General features: G+C 46.8%; 1 protein-coding gene, 1 long non-coding RNA gene and 2 other non-coding genes across 4 annotated transcripts in view; 1 reads left to right on the top strand and 3 right to left on the bottom strand.

The window, feature by feature from the left end:
* The window catches only part of LOC142830601 (uncharacterized), a 100,458-nt gene extending 91,824 nt beyond the window's left edge, over window positions 1-8,634 (top strand). The window contains exon 3 of the long non-coding RNA XR_016350430.1: window positions 8,269-8,634. This is a non-coding gene — a long non-coding RNA (uncharacterized LOC142830601). The remainder of the gene's footprint in view (window positions 1-8,268) is intronic.
* Window positions 8,635-12,814: 4,180 nt separating this feature from the next.
* Window positions 12,815-22,940, bottom strand: RPL3 (ribosomal protein L3). The gene is made up of 10 exons (XM_006111532.5): window positions 22,805-22,940; window positions 21,246-21,438; window positions 20,248-20,416; window positions 19,173-19,308; window positions 17,546-17,732; window positions 16,414-16,574; window positions 15,245-15,346; window positions 14,274-14,369; window positions 14,017-14,136; window positions 12,815-12,921 (listed from the first exon to the last, which is right to left on the bottom strand). The coding sequence occupies exons 1-10, from the start codon at window positions 22,805-22,807 to the stop codon at window positions 12,877-12,879; spliced, it is 1,212 nt and encodes a 403-aa protein (XP_006111594.3). The 5' UTR covers window positions 22,808-22,940; the 3' UTR covers window positions 12,815-12,876.
* LOC112545988 (small nucleolar RNA U83B) lies at window positions 17,319-17,411 on the bottom strand. Its single transcript, XR_003089586.2, has one exon. It is a non-coding gene; the product is annotated as a small nucleolar RNA U83B (small nucleolar RNA).
* Window positions 19,309-19,357, bottom strand: LOC112545989 (small nucleolar RNA U82P). The gene has a single exon (XR_003089587.1). It is a non-coding gene; the product is annotated as a small nucleolar RNA U82P (small nucleolar RNA).
* Window positions 22,941-24,704: the final 1,764 nt, after the last annotated feature.

Genomic DNA, 24,704 nt, shown 5'->3' with positions numbered 1-24,704 from the left:
CAATTGGGTTTGGAGATAAAATCCCCAGACTAGTGGCTTGAGTCCTGCTTGTCTTTTGCCTTTTCTAATCATTCCACCAGGTTATTTTCCAGTGACAGCTGGGATCTGAGATTCACAAGGGAGAGGTATTTTCCTTTCCCCTGTGGGCACTCTGAAGGGCACTACTGTGGCCCAGTGCCCAGGATTTCCATCCAGTTTTGGCCCTTTTTCCTACAATTTCCCACTTCTGGGCTAGGGGAAAGGAGGGTTTTATTTAGAGCAGGGCTACTCGACTTTGGAAGCCCCGGGGGCCACGATGATACTCAGAGCACATGCCAAGGGCCACAACTCAAGTGTGGTTGCATATACATGCAAATATATATGCCAATAGCTTCTTTCACACTGATGGGCATGAATACAAAGATTAAGGCAAGACTACACAACATGCAGGCCCCATTTAAGTGAGTTCTGCTGATATTAATAACATGCAATATTTACCCAATTTCCACCCGTATGACAGCACTTTTAATGAGCAATGACAGTCCAGGAATTTAACCACTAAAGTACACATCAACAGAAGACCATTATATTGACTGCTTTTTTGGTTTGGCTCCCACCCATGGGCCTCAAACAAACGGGCCATAGGCCACATGTTGAGTAGCCCTGATTTAGAGTTTGGATGTTTGGTGCTCTCTTCTCCACAGCTCCTGCAAGTTCCGATTCCCATGTCCCAGGTCAAGGCTACTCTTTCCCACCTCCTTTCCTCCCTTCCTTTGGGGCCTACTGGGAACAGCCATGAGGAATTCCTGGCCCAGCTTCAGAGGAGAAGCCTGTACAGGCAGCAGCACATACACGTCAGGGCTGCTACAAATTCCAGCTCCCAAAGGCAGAAACAGAACCACAGCCAAATAGGGCTGGAGATGAATAATTGGGGGGGGAGAGGAGGGAGGGAGCTCCCAGCCACCTGCCACCTCAGCATGATACGCACATTCTTCTCCTCTTAACGATGAGTATTAAAGGGTGAACTGTATTGAAGAGGAATGGGGAGAGATCAAAGAATGGACCATGCTAAATAGGAACTGAAGGTTCTTTTTTGTTGGGGAGGACCAGAAAGGGCATATTACAAATGGCATATCATGATCAGCAGGACCAGGAGAGGAAGGAATTTAATGTGGCCAAGTTGTTGTCTGTATATCTGGATTGCAGGACAGGTACTGAATGAAGAGGTCAGGGATGTTCTGTGGTCCTATGGACCATGAACCACATAATATGAACAAATCCAACCAGACTCTGGTGGTATCTGACACAGGGAATGTCAGAACAGTACTTCTCATTTGTTCCTTGCACATCTGGAATGGAAAACACTAAACTCCGGCAGTTCTCAGATGGTCCACATATCTGGAGTGGTGAAAGCTTAGCAGGCAATGCTTGGATGCACGCTTCACTTCTCAGGGTGTGCTTATATAAGCATCACTCGCCTGCACTGGTCGCATCTGGAATGGGAGTTACCAAAGAACAGTCCTTGCATGCTGTGTCCCTTCTGGAATGTGTGATGCTATAAGGCAGTTCTTGAGGGCCCTGTGCACAACTGGTCCAGAAGTCACTAAAGGTCAGTTCTCAAATGTTACCTGCACATCAGGAACAGGCAACCCTAACAAGCAATTGTTGAATGTTCAGTGCACATCTGGAATAGGAAACATTAAAACTTAGTTCTTAATTGCACTGTGAACATCTAGATGCCACTGGCCAAAGGGCACTGGTTTAAGCTCGCTAAGCGTTGTTTTAGCATGGTTAGTATTAAGAGTGATATTACTGGGAGGTTAGGGTGATCAGATGTCCCAGTTTTACAGGGACAGTCCTGATATTCAGGACTTTCTCTTATATAGGCACTTATTACCTTCCATCCCTGTCCTAATTTTTCACACTTGCTATCTGGTCACCCTACTGCAGGTGCCCACTTATAGATTATTGAAAACAACAAAAAAGACAATATTTTTGAACTGGCCAAAAAAAAAAAAAAGTCAAAAGATTGTTTCAGAGCCTTCAACAGGGTCTCACTGCCTACCAGTCCTCCCACTTCTCCTCCCATTGCACAAACAGATGTGATGGGTTCAGGCGAGTACCCCCATGAATCACTGTCAATACGGGAGAAAGGTTCCAACATCCAAGCAGCACCTGGCTGGCCCATGCCATATTCTGGGGGGGGAGGGCCCTCTCGTTCCCCCTTCTGGATCACTTTTCATCATCCCAGGAGTGCCAACAATAACAGAAAGGAGGCAATGCCTTTTTTTCACAGAGCGCAGGCTGGAAGGTAAAGTGAGAGGCCACATGGAAGGCAAACAGATTCAGAGACCAGTTAACAAAAGCCCACTGGAGACAACCAGAACAGTTATTACTGCACTGTTCATCCCAGAGGATTCTCAAAGCACTTTTGCCAAAAAACAGGGCTATGTCTACACTGGCAGCTTGTTGCGCAAGAACTATTTTGCGGAAAAATTCTTGTGCAAAAACTCTTCCACAAGAGAGCGTCCACACTGCCATGTGCTTTTGCGCAAGAGATGTGCTTTTGCGCAAGAGCATCCATGGCAGTGTGGGCTCTCTCTTACGCAAGAAAGCTCTGATGGCCATTTTAACCATAGGGGCTTCTTGAGCAAGAAGTTCATGTTGCCTGTCTACACTGGCCTCTTCTGGAAGAGCTCTTGCGCAAGAGGGCTTATTCCTGAGAGGGAGCGTCAGAGTTCTCGCACAAGAAACCCTGATTTTCTACAGTACAACGCCAGTTTACTTGCTCAAGAACGAGCGGCCAGTGTAGACAGGCGGCAAGTTTTTGCTCAAGAGCGGCCGTTTTTGTGCAAGAACGCGCCAGTGTAGACACAGCCCAGGAGCACGAATCCACCGCTGGAACAAACCCATTGAACCCATAATGCTGCACTAGAGCATCGCAGAACGGGCTGTGTAAATATTGTATCCAGCTTACACTGCAGGGGGAATTTGAGGCTGGCAAAATGAAAGACCTCCACACTGGAATTTGGCCAGGGCTAAAACCACATCTTGCCATGGGAGATTTCATCGGGAGTGTTCAAGTGCTGAGAGTTTTGTGGCATTCCAGCACCTCCTCGCACCAGACTGGGGCACTAATTTCAGAAACAGCAGCAGCCTCTCTTTGGAATCAGCCTTGGGTTCTCCATGGCGTTCTCCCATCCTGGTAGAGGCATGATCTGAGTTTACCTAACACATGAAAAGAGCTGATAAGATTACAGCCCAAAGTAGCACTGCTGACAAAAGACACATAGGGCCTCATTTCACAAAGGTACTGCCCAGCTTCTTCGCCAACTGAGGCTATGTCTACACTGCAGAGTTTTTCCAGGTTCCTCGAGTTATCCTGGAAAAACTCTGCCACATCCAGGGAATACGACTGCTCTTCCAAAATGTTTTTCTGAAGAGCAGACGAGCTTTTTCGGCATCCCTGTAAACCTCATTTTACGAGGAAGAAGGAATGTTCCAAAAAAGAGGGGGGGGGTTCCGACATTTGGCCAAGTGGAGGAGGGCCAAATGTCGGAAAAGCCTCTTCCGAAAGAAGAAGCAGAAAAAGCTATGCAAATTGCAATTTACGTCGCTTTTTCTGGAAGAACAGTGCAGTGTAGACATAGCCTGAGAGACCATAGCACCCCTGAAAAAGCACACTGCCTGTGTCAAGTCAGACACCCAAATACTGCAGCACCCAAATCAGTGGAATTTTAACTATTCAGTGCCTCAGTTTACGCATGTGTGAAATGATGCTCACAAGGCTCTTGAGACTTTACATGTACTAATATTTGTAAAGGACTTTGAGAACCCCAGGTGGCCCATATACAGTGTTCATTTTTACAAAAGGCCAAGGCAGGCAGCTTAAAGATGGATAGTCCTGATGCTCAAACTGGTTTACTCTCCCTCCTTTAAAAAGAAAGCAAAGGGTTACTTTGTGGCTGTTTTAGCATGAAGGGCAGTTTTTGTGGCTGTGGATTTTTTGCTTCACTTTTAATATTTAAGTCCCTCTGAGGAAGTTGGATGTAACTTGCCTTCTTGTATTCCCCTTCTATCATTTCCCATCAACTTCATGTTTCCCCTCACCCACTGATGATATAATATGAAACCTAGAAAAGGGAGAGAACAAGGTTGGGAAATTCCCTTCTTGGACAGAGGTAACCCCCTTCCTGCCCCCAAACCCTAGAAAGACATATCAATGCTCTGGGCCTTATTGATGTCAGGGTGCTGGGCTGTTTACAGCTTCAGGAACAGGCAGGAGACAGACACATGGCAAGCCACTTTAAACTGCTGTATCAGAGAGCAGTTCCACTTAACTAGCCAATGAGACAGTGATGATCCCCATTTGGAAAACTACCTCTTTAGTATTTGGGAGTGAATTACTCTTCCATAGCTTAAAAAACAACAATGGTCCTGTAGCACCTTAGAGACTAACCAAAAATATATATAGATAGTATCATGAGCTTTGGTGGGCACAACCCACTTCTTCAGTTGATAAATATGGAGCAAGAGGCACAGAGGTTAAATTATAAAGCAGAAAAAGAGGGAAGAGGAGGAGAAAAAAAACCCCTGTCAGTTAAACTGTCTATGCTAAATGAGGCCAAGAGTGGGCTGTAAATGCCTGATACTCCACTTTTTATATCATTTGGGTGTTCACATCTTTATTCAAGCAGTGCAAGATAGTATCAAATTTACATATGATGGCTAGTTCCGCAGACTCTTTCTCTAGTTGATTCCTGAAATTGCTTTGTAAGAGAATAGCCACCTTTAAATCCATTAGTGAGTGCCCAAGCAAGTTAAAATGTTCCCCAACAGGTTTCTGTGTGTTACCATTTCAAATATCTGATTTGTGTCCATTAATCCTTTGTAATAGAGATTGTCCAGTTTGGCCAATATACATGGCAGAGGGGCATTGCTGACACTTGATGGCATAGATCACATTAGTGGATGTGCAGTTGTATGAGTCTCAGATGTGGTGGCTTATGTGGTTAGGTCCTGTGATGATGTCACTTGTGTAGATGTGCGGACAGAGTTGTCACTGGAGTTTATTGCAGGGGTAGGTTCCTGGATGAGTATGTTTGAGGTGTGATATGTGATTGCTGGAAAGAATTTGTTTCAGGTTAGGGAGGTGTCTGTAGGTGAGGATGGGCCTGTCCCCAAAGGCCTGTAAGAGTGAGGGATCATTTTCTAGGCAGGATAGGTTATAGATTGTCAGTGATGCACTGGAGGGGTTTAAGTTGGGGGCTGTAGGTGATGACCAGTGGTGGTCTGTTAGGGTGTGTCTACACTTACACTCATCTCAAAATAAGCTACACAATGTGAGCTATGCGAATTGCACAGCTTATTATGAGTTAATTTTTAAATAGCTTATTTCAATATTTGGTGCTGTCTACACAGCATCAAATTTCAAAATAGAGTGCTATTCCACAACAGCCCTTAATCCTCATGGAACGGTGTTTACAGAGACATCAGAATAGCGAGCCCGTTATATTTCAAAATAATGGGCACGCTCAAAAGACATGGAATAGCTATTTTGGGATACTTCCAGTATCCCAAAATAGCTCTGCAATGTAGACATAGCCTTATTGTTTGTAGGGCCTATCTTGAAGAAGTTGATGCCTGGGTACTTGTCTGGCTCTGTCAATCTGTTCCACAGCTGACAGACTTGTTCCACAGAATCTCAATTTCTTTCAAATCAATTTTCTTATCATTACTGTATGTGGTAGCATTTGGGACCGCTGATGGCTGTTGGGTTTTACTGGGAAAGAAAGAGTTCAAACCTTCACAAAATGTGCAGTGACTTCTGAAACTGCCTGTACATGATAAGAAATGGGGAGATACATCCTCACACTTAGTACAAAAAAAGCTTTAACTTTCTCCCAGGTGCCAAACCCCTGTATCACAGTACCACAGCCTTTCTAGATATCAAACCTTCAACTCCTCCTGCCCCACCCCCGGCAGCTTCCACAGTGCAGTTTCATGTTGGTGCAAGATACTGCAGCACACTGCAAAGAACATGGAGCTGCTGCACTGAGCCTGGTGCTCATTTCGAAACTGACTTGAGTAAAATCCTCTGGTTTCAGCTGAATCTGCCACAGACCATGTGATACACTGGGTGCTAGCACTATAGGAACCCTGGGACTTGCACAGAGCTGAGATTCAGCTTGCTGCAGAGGGCCTAGAGTCCTGTCCTGTGGCTGCCTTCAGCATGGGCACGAGGGAAGAAAACGTGGGGTTTCCATCTCTAGAACATTCTCCTTCCAAATTCAAAGCCAGAGGAAGCCCCTGCTGATCCCAAAAGCTCAGCTCAGGCAGGCAACGTCATGATGGCATTTTGAGGAAGTTATGAGTATAGCACAAGCTATATTAAATGCTCACCGCAGTTTGCTGATGACTGCTGCAAAAAAACCACATGATTCAACAGTGCCATGAGGAATGAGGAAAGACTTCCCCAAAAGTCACGGGAACTACTGAGAACTAGGCGCCTTTCAATGAAACAAGGGGGTTCCCATCCCATGGCAAGGTCCATAACAGGCATGCCAGTGGGAGTCAAGAGTCACCTCCTTTGTGATTGGTAGACAACCCCTCACTTAAGAGAGGAAGATACTTACCTACCCCACTGTAACTTTAAGCTGAAACAGAGCTCAAGTAGGTATCTCACAAGACCCTGCAGAGTTGGAGCGAGGTGCATTGACACAGCGAGAGAAGGTGTGTTCAGAAATGGAATAGCAGAGCAGTACTGCAGTGTGTTTAGCAGAGCGCCATGTTTAATTTCCAGTACCTATCCCTATTTTGCTCTAGCCAACCACTGTCATCTGCATGGCTTTGACTCCATAGTCCCTGAAGTGAACAAGAATATAAACCTTCTAAATCAATGAAAGGGCTGCCCACTGAGCCAACCAACTGCTGTATCAGAACAAGCCAACTCAGAGCCAACATTGCTGAGTCATTGAAGCTTTGTGGCAGTTCCTCCCAGGGAGGGTGTCTCAGCTACTCACATGTGCAACCTACCCTCTGATCAAGATGGACTAGGCAACTGAGGGACTCCCAGGGACTCCCCATTGAGCAGTTACAAGAGCCAGTACAGATAGCCTGTGCTCTGTGCTCCTTCTCTGGGGGGCCTCAGTTTCACTCTAAGAGCTAACCAGCGACCATGCCTTACCAGAGAATGTCCACATGCCAATATTTTCCCAGGCATTGTCATTATCATGCTAATGAATACAAAACCCATGCATTGGGGTCCGCATCCCACAGAGCTATTAGCACAGCAGGACGGATGTTTCCACAAGAACAGGACTAGACCAAGCCAATCTTGCCTCACAGTCCTTGATATATCGCTTACACATGCACATGCTAGCCCCAAAACACGTCACAGAATTTATAGCTATTGCTACGTAGGATCAAACCAGCGGGCTGGCTAAATCAGTATCCCAGCTCCAGGAATGGCCAGTAGCAGTTGCCATTTGAGAGGTAAGGTGTTAAACTGTAGGACATGTAAGTTACACTCATGATGGGCGCTCATGCCAGGGAGACAGTATTTTGTAGATTGCCAGCAAGCTAATGTGCATGGGTTGACATCCTTTAGACTATTTTATCCTAGCACAATTGCAGATGGCAACGTGTAGTCCTATTTTTGTACCCTCCTGATTTAGTTGCCTCCATTTAAAAAAAGAAATCATGCTCATGAATTAAAGAGAAATTTGGGGGAGATTTAAAGAGACGGAGCAAGGACTTTTCAGGAGGACGTTTGCAGACAGTGACAGCACAACTAAAAATGGCATTCAAATAGGAAGAACAGTGCAGATGGAGACCAACTCAGAAAGGATTGGGTGGAGCCCAGTCTGCAGACCATGCTAAAAAGCAGCCGGGAGAGGGGTAGGGTGTGATAGGAAACAGTGAATGTGATAATGGGGGTCCTGAGCTCATTAGGGACTGCCATACTGTATATAACAGTGAAGGGGACAGAGGAACAGGACTTCCCAAACAAATTACAAAAAGTACTGTGTTAAACAGAAATTTTGGGTTAAGCCAGTGCTAGAAAACAGCCACATGCACGAACCCAGCTTCATTCCCCTTGGGCATATTAATAAGCACCTCTTTCACACTAAGCATATTTGTAGCTCTTCACCTGTCTCTGTGATCAAAGGCAGAGGCAAGAACATCAGCTGGGCTACTTGTGAAGCTAATTGTGGAAGCCAAGACCTCAAACCTGAACCCCTCTCTTGCCCTTGAGGCATCCTCAAATGCTTTTAATGTCTTCTTTAGTGATTTGCAGGTGCTTTCTGATTCATCTCTAAGAGGAAGAGCTTAAGAAAAAAAAGCAGCTCCTGACCAAATGTGCCACAGCAAGATGATAAAAATGCACCAGCAGCCCATGCCTGGAGTGGCCCAAGAAGCTCTGCACTGAATTCTGCCTGCAGGCAGGTAGAACAAATTCCAATACTTGTGTTCTGGAACTACAGATTCCACCAGCCTCAGAGGAGAAACATAAATTCCAGGCCTTGTGCCCTGGGGTCTGGATTCCCACAGCTCCTGAACAGAGGGAAGCAATATCCAGGGACTGAAGAAAAGGGCAGGCAGTTATGAGGCCAGGTTGTCCTCCTAGACTGTCAAAGTTTTGCAAAAGCTTCAGAGGGGTGGCCAAGTTAGTCTGTAACTAGAAAAACTTAAAAAACAACAAATAGTCGAACAGCACCTTAAAGACTAACAAAACATGTAGCTGGTATCATGATTCTTTCGTGGGTACTTCAGAAGAAGTGGGTTGTACCCATGAAAGCTCATGATATCAGTTACATGTTTTGTTAGTCTTTAAGGTGCTGCTAGACTAGTTGTTGTTGAAGTTTTTCCAGATTTTTGCAAGTCATTTATGTAGGAGGAAGTGCTCTCTCAGCTCCTCCCACTCCTATTAAATAGAGATAACCCCTGCCTGTTTCACAGGGGAGAGGTTTAGTGTCTGTAAAGTACTTGGAGAGCTGCAGAAGGCCCAAGTGATCATTTCTGTTAAGAGGGACTTGCATAACAGAGCATTGCACATGAGAGCAGCACATACACAAATAAAAACCAATGTGGTTTCTGTCCTGCTTGCCAACTCTGAGCTCTAGGTTTTAGAAACCATTTATTGTCTTCACAGCCAAGTCTCCTCCAGTCTGAGCCCAGAGAAGCCCTGGTCTGTGACCTCAATTGATTGCTGCCTGTTGCTATGGAGACTGTGTTCTAAACACAGGATGCAGACTACTGCAGGAGGAGGAAGAGCTAAGGGAGGGCGCTCTGCTAGACAAGCCTGTGCACACAGAGCCGACTGCCCGCTGGCCCACTTAATTCTCAAGTAGCACATTCTAGTTTACCTCAGCAACTTCTCCCTCTATATCACCCTTCTCTTCTAAGGCAGCTCCCATCTGAGCATCCCAAAGAGCTTTAAAGCAGTGGCTCTCAGATTTTGGGTTGCAAACCTGTCTTGGGTCATGGAGTATCAGGCACTGGATCACCTTGCTGTAGGGTAACCAGCCAAGGTGCTAAGGCAGGTTTCCTGCCTGGCCTTGGCACTGCACTGTACCCTGGATGTGGCTAGCACTAGGTCCCGCTTCTAGGTAAAAGGGCCACGGGGCTTTGCCCATCTCAGGCATCGGTTCCATACTCCCATAGGCCAATTCGAGGTCAATGAAAGCTGGGAGGGCAGATGGCTATAGGTAGGAGCAGCACAGTCCCTTATGTGCTTCCACCTAGGAACCAGACCTGCTGATGTCTGCTCCTGGGGCTCAGCACAGTCCTTGGTGACTGGATAGGCAGGGAGCTTGCCCTCAGCACTCCTGCTATGCCTTTGGGTTGAGGGGGCTGGTGAAAGGTGCTGGTACATAGGGTTTGGATGCTGGCTTAGCTCCAGCAGCTCCCAGTCAAAGCCCCCTTTGCACCCCAAACACCTCATTTTGGAGCCCTCATTCTAGTAAAAAGATATAATTATGCCAGGTCATGGGCATCAACATATTCTTTAACTGGGCTGCAAGAAAAAACAACCCACCTTGGAAAACCACTACTTCAAATCATGACAAGCATCAAAGTATCTTCTCCCCATTTTGTGGAGGGAGAATCAGGCAGAGAGGTTTAATGAATCTGCAACCTGCTTCCTTTCAGCCCTAATACCCCATTGCTCCAGGCTACAGTAAGGAACACATGCACCCAGACTGAACATTCACTCCACAGCCTCCCTGACCATCAAACTGCTCTAACACATGCCATCATAAGGCACATAATCATTGAGGTCCAGAGGGAAGAGCACCATCTTGTGGCAATATCTGTCCATTACACTTTTGTCCATAAAGTGATTTGCAGTTCGAGGAAGAGGCTTACAAGGGAGTTTCAAAATTGGGCTTAGGGCTTTTTGCTTGAGGCAGCATGAATGTATAGAAATTTGATGTCAACTCCAGTCTTCCCTGACTTTGGTAGAAGTGAAGTCTCACAACTATATAATGGCCTCTCTCCCATGTACATCCCCGTAGGTGCTAAATCTTTGAGACCTTCTTTCAAAACTGTTTTAATCAAATTAAATAGGTGTTAAAAGTTTGACTTGAAATCCCTTCTCACTGAATTACAGAGCTCTCACTGAATCCCAGATGTCAATTTCATTCATTTGTTCTCCAGACACCAGAGCCTGAAATAGAATTTGTAACAACATTGCAGGGGTCTTTCTTTTAAAGAAAAAGCTCGTTTTATTATGCTTTCACTGGTCACCTTACCCAAACTGTGGCAAGTTTTTAGCCACAGACCAGGTTTTCTGCTCTCCCTCATGTTTCCCCCTCTCCTCCCCCATTCAAGTCCAAAGAGACACCACCTGCAAAGTTGAAACCGCAAGCCCCAGCAACTGCACCCTGTCGAACTTTATGATTATCATATGTGGCTCAGAGTGTCAATAAGTTTCACGACCCTGCAATAAAGGATTAAACCAATGATTTCATCCAATGCAATACCTTTGGGTGCGGCCACTGTTGGATGCTTTGGAGGAAGTAGTAACCTTTTATTTCTCCTATATGGGCTACAGGCAGGGAGGAAAATTTTGACCTGACCTTTGAAAGTGATCATTTTATGCTCTGAAACCTGAGAATTGATCTCAGACACTGAGTACTTGTACAGCCATCATCACTGTAAGCTCTAGTGCTTTCCAGTGTCACTAGGATGCCATAAACAGTGCTTACTTCAGGTGCAATAGCAGGTGACAAATCTGGATAGGTTCCAAGTGCTTCCATATCAAGTCTGGTACTTTTACCAGACTTCAAAGAAAATGGGGCAGGGAAGAGGGACAGAAGAGAGGCAGAGATTTGTCTGAATTCTGGCTGAACAGTCTGTCTATACAAGAGCAGAAGAGTTATGTTTAGTAGTACAGTAATACCAGCTAGTTTTTACGTGAGGGTCAGAATGATCCAAAGCTTAGTTTCTCTTCCCCTTCCACATTCCCGCAGTTACACGTTTACCAGGAAGTCAGACTAACATGAAGTACTTAAAAAATAGTCTTGCAGCACCTTAGACTAGCAAAAAAATATAGTCTCATGAGCACAGCACTTCTTCAGATGGAGTTTAAGGGGTCAGTCTAGTTTTCAAATAAATAGCAGAGGAAAAAAGAAAAAGGGGGAAAGAAATTGCCAAGTGTCTATGCTAAATACAGCTGATAATACTTAGTATCCACCTTAAATACCCTGTTTTGTTTTTATGTCATTAGGATGTGGAACGTAGCAGGCCATCCAGCCAATGTCTTTGTTTAGACTTCTGTTATGAAAGGCCAGTAACCATTTTTTCATGAGTGCTTACTCATGTACATCCCATGCTAGGTGACTCAAAATGGTCAGAGGTGGAATCTCAGCCTGCTTGGAACAAGATCAGATGATTATCTAGGACAAGATTCTTGGCAATCTGAATCTGAACCGCTGTTAGCAAAGTCTTGCAAGAGTAACGTCTTTCCCAAGAAACTGGTGGTAAGAAAACAGACCACATGGAACTGTTGGCATCAGTCATATTAGTACATATGCATGGGAGGGACACCAAGCGGTGCTACGGTTGGCCCTATGGATATCACAGGGGAAAAATCTCCAGCAACTCTGTGGCGCGCACACCCAGCATGGAATCAACATGAGCAAGTGCTTTAATCAGTTCAAAAAAGTTTTGCATCTCCTTACTTGTTCTACAATGCAGGGGAGCATGGTTCCCCTCCTGTTAGTAAAGAGACTGGTAGCAAGAAGCTTGTTCTGTTTCTCCCCTCTCATACCAATTACTGCTGGGAAGCCAGAATACTTTGGCTGTGGCCCCACTAAAGTGTAACCTAAAGTGTAACAGGGAGTGGGACCTGTGTGAAGAATGTGGAGGGGACTGGGTGTGAGGGGAGCTTGCTCTGCATAGACAGTGCAGACACTGAATGTTCAGGTCTGTCTCATTAAATGTACTTGAAGAAAGTACCAAAGAAGTTGCCATACCAAATCACAACAGGGTAACATTTAGTCCAGTTTTTGGTCTCCAGCAGAGTATAGTCGCAGGTGCAGAAATCCTGAAGGGGGTTATCATGGAATATTCTTAAGACATGTGCATTGGAGCATGAGGGTTCTTGTTTTTGGTATTCCAGTGTCCCTGTTTATTCTCAAGAAGGGATGTGAGTCATGAAGGTGAGTTTTCATTGTGCTACAGGAGCCCTTATTACAGAGAAAGCCTGGGGCTGAAGGTAAGATAGGAAGCCCAAAATTCTCATGGTGACCCAACTAAAGCTAAACAGGAATAAGACCCACAAGAGCTTTCAGATTTTACCCCGATAGTCACAAAATAAGAGGCAAGAGGGTTGGTATTTCTGAAATATCTAGTTTTATTTGTTAGAGGCAGACCACAGAGCTGTACCAGATGTTAAGCTGTCTCCTCTTTAGCGATACGATCTTTCTTGAGTGGTCCCTGCAAAAACAAACAAAACAAGCAGTCACCTAGCAGAACTGACCAGTGCTGTAGATTACACCATCCTCAATAGCTCATTGTGGAAAGGTTATTTTTGCTTTAAAAATTACCAAAGACATTAGACAGGCCTACCTGTGGTGCAGATCTTAGCTTTTAATTGTGTAACTGAACGTTGAAGCAAGCAGCAGAAATAAGAATAGAGGCTAGTGAAGCTACATTGCTATGCACCATCTCAAATTAACAATTTAAATATAAAAATCTGGCACCACCTAGTGGCAAAGCTAATTTTAGAGCTATCTCCTCTTTGAGAAAGCGCTAAACAGCTTATACATAGCTCTTCCCTTTGAAACCACGCAATGTTGCATGGTGAATGAAATCGTACTCAAAACTAGTTTGCCACATTACAAACTTTCAAGGTTCAAGAAAGGATGAGAGATCTGCTGCTTCTCACTAGGGACAGATCGGATACTCAATGTGCCAAGAACAGTGTGTGCTTGCTCCACTTCCTGAAGCAACCTGAGCACTGTATCCAGGGACAGTTCTCAACTGGTGCATCTCCTTATGGCCTGTCAGACACTGTAGTGTTAGTTCCATGGCCTCATCACCGAAAAGCCCATGTACCTGGGTGGTGATAGCACCTAAGCCTCCCTGAGCTCTAGATAACAAGGACTATGTAAATAAAATGGATTCACAATCACATGCATTTTGAAGTTTAGAATCCTGTGGGAGGTTCATTTTTCATCTGGATTTGTTTAGTTTTTGAAATCATGGTACTTCATGACTACACATGTGTCTCATCAGCAGGTGACTCAATGGTCATTAGTAAGGCTTGCTGAACCATGGCGAGCCCCGCTCGCCAGCTGCACATGCACAGATAGCCCAACCCGGCTCTTCTGGGTTGCAATCTACTCTCCACAGGCAAGTAGGTTATATTATTTGTCGAGCCTTGGTCATTAATAAGTGCAATCCTCACTGTGGAACCACACTGCATAGTCACTCACATCTGTCCAAGTTCACACAGAAGCATGCCTGTGCAGCCAGACAATAGAAAGGTATGCAGTACCAAGCTGGGTTCCAAGATATCAATGTCCTTACCATGAAAGCCTTCTTCTCCTCCACAGTCTGGAAGCGGCCATGTCCAAATTTGGAAGTTGTATCAATAAACTTCAAGTCAATCTTCTCTAAGGCCCGACGCTTTGTCTGCACCAGCAGGGACTGTGGGGAAGAGACATTAAAATTGACTAGGGCTGTCACCGTTCTAAGCACAGGACCAGCTTTCCCTGGTACGTGCCATAACTTGCACCTGGCTCCCTCCCATAGATGGGTAGAACAAATATTCTTTCACTGCTCACCTTGCGCAGGGTTAGAACTCTCTTCTTGGTCCCAACAACGCAGCCTTTCAACATGATAAAGTCATTGGTCACTTCACCATAGTGGACAAAGCCGCCCTGAGTAGAGAGGGATTGATTAAGCACACTGCAAAACTAGCCAAGTACTGACCTCAACTGAACAGTGGCTCTGATTGTCAGTGCTGGGGTTCCTGCACAACATGCATGCTGGCTGTACAAATGTAACAGCTGTTAAGAAACGTTTCCAGTGTAAGGGAGAGAGCTTGGAAGCATAGGAACAACTCTGTGCAGTTCCAGACACACAGGCAGACTGGAAGAGATAAGGTGTGGCCAGAGCTGCAGGAATTTTGTGCTTCTGGATGGCTCCATTGGGAGCAGTGACAGCACAGCATACACAAGCAGTATCTAGAGATTTTAGTCCTTTCACACTGCTGTACCATTGGCTCTAACAAAAGGATTATGTTTGCCTAACAAGCCACAAGCTACTTTTCTTAGCTCTCCCTCCTGCCCCTTTCCACTTGTCCTGCCTGGCTGTATATTGCTCTTCCAGGCACACTGCACTGGCTCATATACCCTAAGCAGACAGCATGACTTATGGATACTTAACTACTCAGCTTCCTACAACCTGGCTAGTCTTTGCCCTAAATGAAATCCCCCAGCTACCACTGATTCTCTCTCCAGGCAGGAATTTAAAAAAAAAAAAAAAAAAAAAAAAAAATTAGAGGCAAAACTAAGTTGACAGCATTAAGTTGCAATCAAATGATGCAACACAGCTCAGCAACCCACACTACTATATTGGTCCACTTAACAGAGAAAGAAAAATGCAACCTAAGGCTGCAATGTCATTTCCTGCAGTACGTGAACTTTTTTTTACTGACTAGAATAAGTTGTTTGGTTTTTTAGATCCCAGTCCAAGATTAAATTCTCATACCCTTCCCACACACCACACCTTGAACAGCTGGAAAGCTACTCACTAGAGGATTAATGCTCTTGTCCGACAGATCGTAGTCAGTTGATGCATTGTTCTTTATCAGCTTTCCATCCTTGATTTGGTAACCTTGGCCAATCTTATAGACCTAAAATGACAAAAGGAGAATGCTATTTCACAAGTGCTGGGAGAAATGGTTTGTTAGCAGCAAACAACCCAATACAGAAACACTATTATAAACCCTGTACAAAATCTGTTGGGCACAGAGGAATGTAAAAAACAAATGTGCCTGGGGTTTAGTGCAGCAAATTTAGAGTCTCAAAGATTGCATCTACTATGAAGCCAATGCCTTGTCACTACATTTTAACTTGACACTATGGCACCTTATTAGCAGAAACAAAACAAAGCTGAGAGATTCTGTGTACAGATATTTTTGGGCCACTTACCGGATTCACAAAAAGACTTAAGTTTAATTATGCTGAATTGCTTTTGATTTCAACTGTTCGTTACTAATTGCAACAATACCTACCATTTTAATAATACCACAGCATGTTCCATGCCAATGGGATAAAGTAGCCTTATCCTAATTTTTATGGACAAGGAAGAAAAACGTGTAAAGTCTACGTAGCAGAGACAATTCACATCTGGCCTGTGCCATCCAATGTGGCTTCAGGCTGCAGAGCTGTTTCACTGCTGTGTGTAGACTTTGGGGTTCAGGCTAAAATCTGGGCTCCAGGACCCTGTGAGGTGGGAAGGTCCCAGAGCCTGAGCCCAGAGATCTAACACAGCAATGAAATAGGCCCAGGTCCCTGAAAGTCTGAGTCACTGGGAAAGAGCCATCCATAGGTTTTTCTTTGCTGTATAGACATCCTTAGTGACTTGCCCAAAGTCTGTCATATAGACAGAGCTGAGAACAAAACTGAGTTTCCTACCTGAACTGTAGTGACTATTCAGCTTTTTCCTGAACAAATACAAAGCAGCTTTAAGTGCTGGTTCTAGGCAGAGCCTGAGCCCACACTGTAGGCCACTGACCATTCAGATTAGTTACTGGAGTCTATATATTCCATTGCAAGGTTGCTGGCCCCCAATTCTAGTCAAATACATAAAACCTGAGCTGTAGTCTGAAAGCTTCAGTCTACTTGATTGTGCCCATTGACCTGATGGAACCATGAATAGTTTGTCCAGGATTCTTCAATACACATCTCAGACTCTTACCTTCTTGTTGATTTCTGTGCGGTGGTGGTACCCCTTCTGACCAGCTCGGGCCACAGAGAAAGCCACACGAGCGGGATGCCACGCTCCAATGCAGGCTACTTTGCGCAGACCCCTGTGGGTCTTGCGAGGCAGCTTTTTGGTATGCCAGCGACTGGTGACCCCTGAAAATAAAATATTACAAGCATTGTAGGACTGTCATAACTGCTCAGCTATGGCATGCACTTTCACTAGAGGTGTTTAATTCACCTGGGACAAGAAAAACTATGTACACAGTTTGTGGCCGTTGCATAAGGAGACTATGTATCCAGTGCAACAGCGGGATGTTAAGGAACAGGTTATTTCACTAGTTAATACAAATTGCATCAACTACATGATTAGTCGATAAGAAAAAGCTCACTCTGGGACCGCTGCGCTGCTGCATTTTAAATGTAGCAAGAGCTCAGCGGCTCTTAAAACAGAGATGCAGCGGTCCTGGACTAGCGCAAGCTGGGAATGCTTGGTCCTGGCTCATACCAGGCCCAGCAGTCCATTCACAGCAGTCAGGGCTAGCTCTTGCCAGAGCTGCCTCCCCCTATCACCCTCCCCCACTGCTGCTTCCAATACACGCAGCGGGGGGACACCAGAGATGGTGCTGGGGGTAACTGGCTTTTAAGCTGGCTCCCCCTAGCACCGGCTCCAGCCCGCCCCTGCCTTTCATTCAGAGTGGTGGTGGGGGTGTGAGGGGTGAGTAACTGAGTACGCCACTCGATTACCCGATAAGTTTAGGTTCATCAGGTAGTCGAGTACTCGCTTACATCCCAAGTGCAACACCAACAGAAATTCAGATCAGCATGCCAATTAGGCACGGGTGTCTCTGTAGAAGACCCATCCATAGGGCTTGTGTTTTCCCAAATTGGTCCCTGGGTGCTGTTCTCAGAAGGAAGGCAGCATGGAATAATTCCTCATGGATGTCGGATGCTGTGCCCAGCACGTATTCCATGACTTCATCACTGAACAGTTCCACTTCTGATGTGAGAGCAACACTGAAGATACCTCTCTGACCATATACTGGAGCCCCAAGCATATGGGAACTCCAAACTCCTCGCTAATCTCTGGGTACAAGTCACACTAAAGCCCCAGCCACAACACCTACCTTTGTATCCCTTGCCCTTGGTGACTCCAATGACATCTATCATCTCATCTTGGCCAAAGACAGTTGACACAGGCACCTGTTGTTCCAACTTCTCCCGGGCCCAGTCCACTTTTTCAGCAATGGTGCCGCCATTCACTTGGATCTCCATCAGGTGAGACTTCTTCTGCCGCAGCGGGAGCAAACGCATCTGGAAAACAGACCCAACATTAGCTATTATAACCCAAACAAAGTGCTGAGATTTCTAGTGCAATCTATCAAGGGTTCACTTCCAGGGTCTGATGGATTTTTCTACCTCTGCTGTATCCCAATATACACAGTGCTTTGAACACTGAAGCTCTGGAGATAAGGGCAGGAGTTATCAAGGCTGTATAATGGCATAAATAAGTCTCACAGTCAGACCAACCAAGGGAATGAGATGCAGTAGAGATGGTAGGTGAGGTAGTTTATTAAAAAAACTTCTGTTGGTGAAAGTGAGAAGCTTTGCACTTATACAGAGCAGCAATAATACATGCCTCATACCACCATTAAAGCTGGCTGTCAGGCTGAGGATTTTTAAAGAGGTCTGAAGATAAAGCCTCTGGGACTGGATAACAAGGTCACATCACTTATCCAGTTTTCTATACTATATTTAGGCAAAGATGACTGACATTAAAATGCTGACAGCAGCTGTACGTACCTCCCCCTTTGCTGCTTGCCACAACAGACCGTCTCTAATATAGTAAAGTCTTGCAACCAGACAGCTTACTCCACTTACTACCACACAGGAGATCCTGTTACAGTTTTTAGTCTGGAAGTATTTTGCACTCACACAGGCTGGGGGAAGGAGGGGAAATCTTCACATTGCTCAGCACTGAGCAGATGAATCTAGAGGATTAATAAAGGCCACTCATGGTCTCTACAGGAGAGCCATGCCAACATATTTCTTGGTCTGAAGCTATAGTTGGCACCTGTTTTTAAAAAGCAAGTGAAATAAAGTAGATTTCTCAGGAGGCCAGAGGATCCCAAGACAAGTATAAAACATTAAATCCTATTTCAAGCTGTAGTTACAATCAGATAAATAAGGTCTAGGGGTCTGGACAGGACAGGGTTCAAGAACTCAAGTCCCAATGTTAGCCCTGAGACACAAACATGCATACACACCAGGTAGCTGTAAACAATCCAAACTCAGTTTACACACCCATAAAATGGGGATGGGAGCCTTACCTCAGAGGTATTGCAAGGGTTTGTTAGCTGTTTGCATGAGGCTTTGAAGCACAATACCATATCTAGCTTTTATATTGTGCTCTTAATCAGTAAATCACAAAGTGCTTTACAATGGAAATCAATACCATTATCCCCATGTACAGATGTGAAACAGGAACAAGAGGGGAAGTGACTTGCTCAGGTTCACTCAGACTAGTAGCTGAACTGAAGGAGAACCCAGGTCTTTGAAGTCCCAATCCAGTGAGCTATCCAGTAAGGTCACACTGCCTCTATAAATATTAGGCATAAACACTGAACACCAGATGTGGGGGACAGGAATCTGAGAACAGCATTAGAGAGTTTCTGTGGCCAATGGCAGCACAATCCTAATCTTTGTGGATTCTCTGTATCCAAGCCCTCTTTACAAAGATGAAAGAACACTCACCTGAGTGTGAGCTATGACCCGGATAACCTGGCAGTACTTCTTCATGCTATTGAAATCCTTCTCTAGCTGCTTTTTGCCCTCCTCATCCTGCCACTTCTTGCAATACTTGGTGAAGGCCTTCTTCTTGGATTTGTGCCTTCAGGAGCAGAGCACAGAGAGGGTATGGCTTAGCCCTTCATCAGTCCCCCAAGGAAAGGGGGGTGAGCGGAAGGAGCTGCCATCTGAGTTGGTTTCGGCTCATTGCCAGCTTCCAAGGAATCTTTTCCACCAGCAAGAGGAGCCTGGAGCTCATCAGACAGGCTGAGTTGCCAGAGCTGAGCGGAGCTGCCATGAATTCATCCAAAGCATATTAATATAGACCGTACAGAACATTCACAAAAATGTCATAGAACAATGCTCTGGCAACAATACAGTGCCTATCAACTGATTATTTGCTACCTTAAAATACTATTATAAATGCTCTTTCATTGCTTCTATATCTATAAAGTCTGCCATCTTTCAACTCTGACCTACAGCTGAATTAAGGACACCAGCCAAAGCACCATTCAGGCATTCATTTGGATGCCTCTTTTCCCTGGCAGTGTGAAAAGTTCATGAAGAGCATCTAGGAGAAATCCTTCCTAATCCCATAGGCAAATGAGAACCTGGTAAACACTGCAACCCTATTCTGTGACTTTTGTGAAAACATAATAGCAGTGCATGGAATCAAAAGAAAAAAGTTCCCCCTCCCCCCCAAGAAATCTTGAGCATAGTCCTCTTAAAATCAGCAACAACCTTTTTATACATCCCTAGAAAAAATATCAACTATAGCATGCTCAGGTAGAGACAAGTAACAACTTGACTCCAGGCCCCCTATAAAACAGTAGTTGACAAGCATTAAGCAATCACTATTCCAGCCAGCTGCAGTTTTATATCATTATACGTGACTAAAACTTCAGCCTGGCTCCTACATCCCAAGGGTAATCATTGGAGCTGTGATGTGAGTGTACCACTATGCTCATTCAACAAAGCCAGCAGTGCAAGAAACAGGCTCTGGAAGCTTGATTAAGTGAGGTCCCTCCTCCATGTTTCTTACCAGTTCTTGTAGAAGCGTCTCTTGCACTCATCACTGATGTGCTCAGCAAAGATGGTCTTGAAGGTGCGAAGGCCACGGGGAGTCTGCACGTAGCCCACGATGCCCACAATGACCATGGGAGGAGTGTCTACTACAGTGACTGCCTCTACCACTTCCTTCTTGTTCACCTCTGGGAAGGAAAAAATCACATCGTGCCAGTTAGCACTACAGCGGATGAACCCCCCCCCCCAAATATCAGGAGTGTCCAGTGTCTCCCCCCCCCCCCAAAACAGGGGTGGGGAACATCAGGCCTGATTCAGCCCCCAAGGCTCAGAGCATTTGGGGAGCCCATACTGGCACTCCAGCCTCCCTGCCATCCCACCGCAGAGCTGGAAAGCACAATCTACTAGCCAGAGCGCCCCCATGCACTATGAGGAGGAAGACACTCCTTGCATTCCTCTTTCTCAAGTGAGGGTTTGGGGTCCCCCCCTTCTCACATGTGTGCAGCCCCCAACTGATTATTCTGTAGGTCAGCAATCCCTGACCCAAAAAGATTCCCCACCCCTGCCCTAAAAGGTTTTCACATAGCAAAAATCAGTGAGCTCCCAGGGCCCCGATTAGCCACCAGAGCTATGAAACATGCCAAACGTATAAAGGTGCTATAGTAAAACCCAAGGTAGGCATGGCTGGCCTTTTGGTATGATTTCCATTTCATAACCAAACTGGGTGGTGGCTGATAACAGAACTACATTCAGGACTCGACAGTCATCAAAAAGCGCCAGAGGCGATTTCTTTATGTCCGCCCGTCGAGAAAAAATCATCATAAGTAGCCTGCTACAGCACAGTATTACCATCCCTGCAAGACACTTGACTCCTTCCAAGAACAGCAGTTACATAAAATTAAGACACCAACCACCAAGGGATCCATTTGAACCTGACAGTCCCCTCCCACTGCCTCAGTGTAGGAAAAAAAATTGTACAGTGATCTCCTAAAACAAGAGCAGCAAAGAAATACATACTGGATCCAGGTCTGTCCACTTCCCGAACGATGTGGGTCATGCCAGCCTTGTACCCAAGAAAGGCAGTGAGGTGGATAGGTTTGCTTGGGTCATCCTTGGGAAAGCTCTTCACCTTGCCCCGATGTCGACGGCTGCGTTTGCGGGGCAGAAAGCCAAGGGATCCATGTCTGGGAGCTGAGAACTTCCGGTGCGACTACAAATAAAGAACATACTTTTAATATTAACGTTCGTGTGGCTAACTTGCCAATGGTATGCTAGTTGCTGTATTTGTTGTTCCCTATGGGGGGAGGCACATTACACAGCCATGCCAGTATGTCTTGCTTTCTACAAATTCCTGTCCTCCACACCAGCTCTTCTATATTTGGAGTTTAAAATGTCACAAACGTTTTGTTAGGGCAGGCCACAAAGAAAACCTTTCCTCACATGCATAGGAATGGACATACATGAGAATTCTTAGAAAATTGCAAAATGTGATTCTACTCTGAGAAGTAATGCAACAGGAACTGCTTGCTCCATGGAGTCCAACTACGTTGGAGTCACTTTTAAATTAAATGCAATTAGCTACCAAAAAAAAGTATTCTTAAGTGCCAGCCCTGCGCACACACCCTAAGATCTAAGGGCCAAGATGACGTACATCGATATGAGAAGGCCAACTCAGGCTAATGGGCAGACCAATCTGGTATCCATACTGGAATGGCAAATTCTACATGCCCAAGGAACGTGCAAGCCCTATAATAAACAATTATGGGCAAACCTGTTTTATGTAGGATAAGTTTCAGAGGTAGCCATGTTAGTTTGTCTCAGCAATAACAATGAGTCTTGTGGCATCTTATTAAGATTAACAAATTTATGAGGGCTACAACCTACAAAAGCTTATGCACCCTAACAAATTTTTAGACTTAAAGGTGCCACCAGGCCTAGTGATTTTGATCTATGCAATGCAACTACAGTGCCTTCATTTTCCAAAGGTCAAGCTGCCTTCAATTCTAATAAACTCTTAGAAACCACATTTTAAAGAAGAGTCACTTATAGCTGAAAGCTGCTGCCCATCTGTACCGCCAATCTCCTGAAAAGAAATAAGACGCTAGAGGCAGCACCCCACTACAGATTATGGGCAGGCCCCAAGAAAAGAGAACAGGCTTCTATGGGACTGCTGTGTAAATCCCAGGGCACCAGGCGGGTTCCCCCCCAGTCATTCCTCTATCCTTTTGAGCTGCGCGTGAGAGCAGCCGACAAACAACTCGAACCCAGGGGCCCTGCAGCTCCCCGCATCCCTCCCATCCCAGGCCCGCCACAATCCCCTCTGGGTTCCCCAAGCCCAGCCAGCGATTGCCCCGCCCGCGCTCTCTAGGCCCGCGCACGCCGGGGGGGGGGGGGGGGGCAGCTCGCCCGCCCCATCTCTCCGTCTCCGCCTCGCTAACCCAAAAAATGGGCCCCACGTTGCCTCCAGCAGGGCCCCAGTATCCGCGCGGGGCAGGCCCAAAGGCGGCCGGGGCCAGGATGGCGGCGATGCCAGGGGATGGCGCGACCGAGCTCCGCTCCCACTAAAAGCCACCTACCATCCTGCAGCCGAGCCGAGTAGAAAGGGGCAAGTAGGCCGCGCAAGCTCTATTTATAGACGCTCCCACGTCTGCTTACGTGCGGGCGTACGATCTACGTTCCGCATGCGCGTACACGTCATCATCTCCCTCCCCCGCCAGAGTCTTCTTCCTCCACCCTTCCCCAGACAGGAGAGCGGTGCGCGAGGGGCTATGGCTCCTGCTTAGGGACACATTGTTTGAGAATGCGAAACGCGACTCAGAGGCGGGTGGGGGAGGGGAGAGCAGTCGGGCGGTATCGGAAGCCAAACTGGGGCTGGGCGGGAACCTCTTAAAGACACAGCAGCCCCCGCCCAGCTCTGCGTACGGGGGGAGGCCAACCGCCAGGCCTGATGGGGCTCCCCTGACGGGACCCGTAGCTCGCCGTGGCAGGCCGGGGAGGGGCAGTTTAGAGGCACGTTGGTCCGGCCGCCGGCTCAGGCAGCTCCAGGCCGGGGAAGGGGGTTGCTGGGCAGCAGCTGGCAGCCCTGAGTAGCCTGGGTCTGTGCCCCGCCCCTTCACGGGGGCAGGGCGGGGGTGGGGTGCTGCAGTGGGCAAGGGGAGCAAGCGCAGGTCTGGGCAGAGGCTGGGGTGCAGGAGAGGATGAGGGGCGCAGGCTGAGAGGTGCTGGGTGGCGCTTCCCTTACGTGGCTTCCAGTTAGGGTTACCGGGTAGCTTCAGAAAAAATAACAGACACACTTGATGGGGAAGGGACCGGCCAGGAGGGGAGCAGGGCTGGTGGGGAGAATGGGGGGAATGGGAAGCGCAGGGCTGGCTGGTAAGGGGGGGGGGGGGAGCAGGACTGACCCAGGCACATGCAGATGCCAGGGCACTGCCTGTCCCGCACACAGTCCCGGCGAAGCATGAGCGTGTCCAGCTCCACAACACACTTGAAAAACGCTCAGGAGCAGGGACAGGGCTTCTTCTCCCCAAGGCGTCACTCCTATGTCACACACAACCAGAGGCTCCCAGTGCCAATCATGCCCCGCCTCCAAGCCACTCCCCTGCTCCCGCCAGGCTTCTGTCAGGCGCCCAGCCAGAAAACCAGAAAATACCAGACATTGCACGTCTGGTATTTTCTGAATTTTTCTACTAGACAGAGGGCCCAAAAACTGAACTGTCTGGTTGAATACCAGACACCTGGCAACCCTACTTCCAGTCAGCGGTGCAGCAGGACTAAGACAAGCTTCCTGCCTGCCCTGGCCCCACCTAGCTCTTGGAAATGGCCAGCACACCCCTGCAGCCCCTGGACAGGGCGCTATGCGCAGCCCTTACTTCCAGGCACTGCCACTGCCATTGGCCACAGTTTCTAGCTTATGGGAGTGGAGAGCTGGCAATCAGAGGCTATGTCTACACTGGCAGGTTCTTGCACAGGGATTCTTGTGCAAGAAGTCTTGCACAAGAACACGTCCACACTGCCATGTGCGAGATGTGCAAGAACCTGCAGAGCATCCACGCTGCTCGCCCGCTCTTGCGCAAGAAGATTTACAGTACGACGTTGTAAGTGAGGGCTTCTTGTGCAAGAGCTACTCTCTTTTCTTACAAGTGTAAGCTCTCTTGTGCAACAGGTCTTGCGCAAGAGGGCAGTGTGGCTGCACGGCAGGGGTTTCTTGTGCAGGAAAGCCCTATCGTTAAAATGGCCATCAGAGCTTTCTTGCACAAGAGAGTGTCCACACTGCCATGGACACTCTTGCACAAAAGCAAATCTTGCACATGGTAGTGTGGACGTGTTCTTGTGCAAGACTTCTTGCGCAAGATGTTCTTGCTCAAGAAGCCGCCAGTGTAGACATAGCCAGAGTGTGGGCAGTGTGGTTCTCTGCACTTCCCAGGGGCCGCAGGGTCATGCCAGCTGGAGAGGAGCAAAGCCTGCCTCAGCCCCTCT

Source organism: Pelodiscus sinensis, chromosome 1 (assembly GCF_052426305.1).
Source record: "Pelodiscus sinensis isolate ZL-2025 chromosome 1, ASM5242630v1, whole genome shotgun sequence".
Taxonomy (NCBI): Eukaryota; Metazoa; Chordata; order Testudines; family Trionychidae; genus Pelodiscus; species Pelodiscus sinensis.
Note: the sequence above shows the minus strand (reverse complement) of the source record. Positions and strands in the feature narration are given on the sequence as shown.

Coding starts and splice junctions, on each gene's coding strand:
- RPL3 (XM_006111532.5), bottom strand. Junction 19,309..20,247: donor AGACGCTTCTACAAGAACTG/GTAAGAAACATG, acceptor CTGCTCCTGAAG/GCACAAATCCAAGAAGAAGG. Junction 15,347..16,413: donor GCACAGAAATCAACAAGAAG/GTAAGAGTCTGA, acceptor TTGTCATTTTAG/GTCTATAAGATTGGCCAAGG.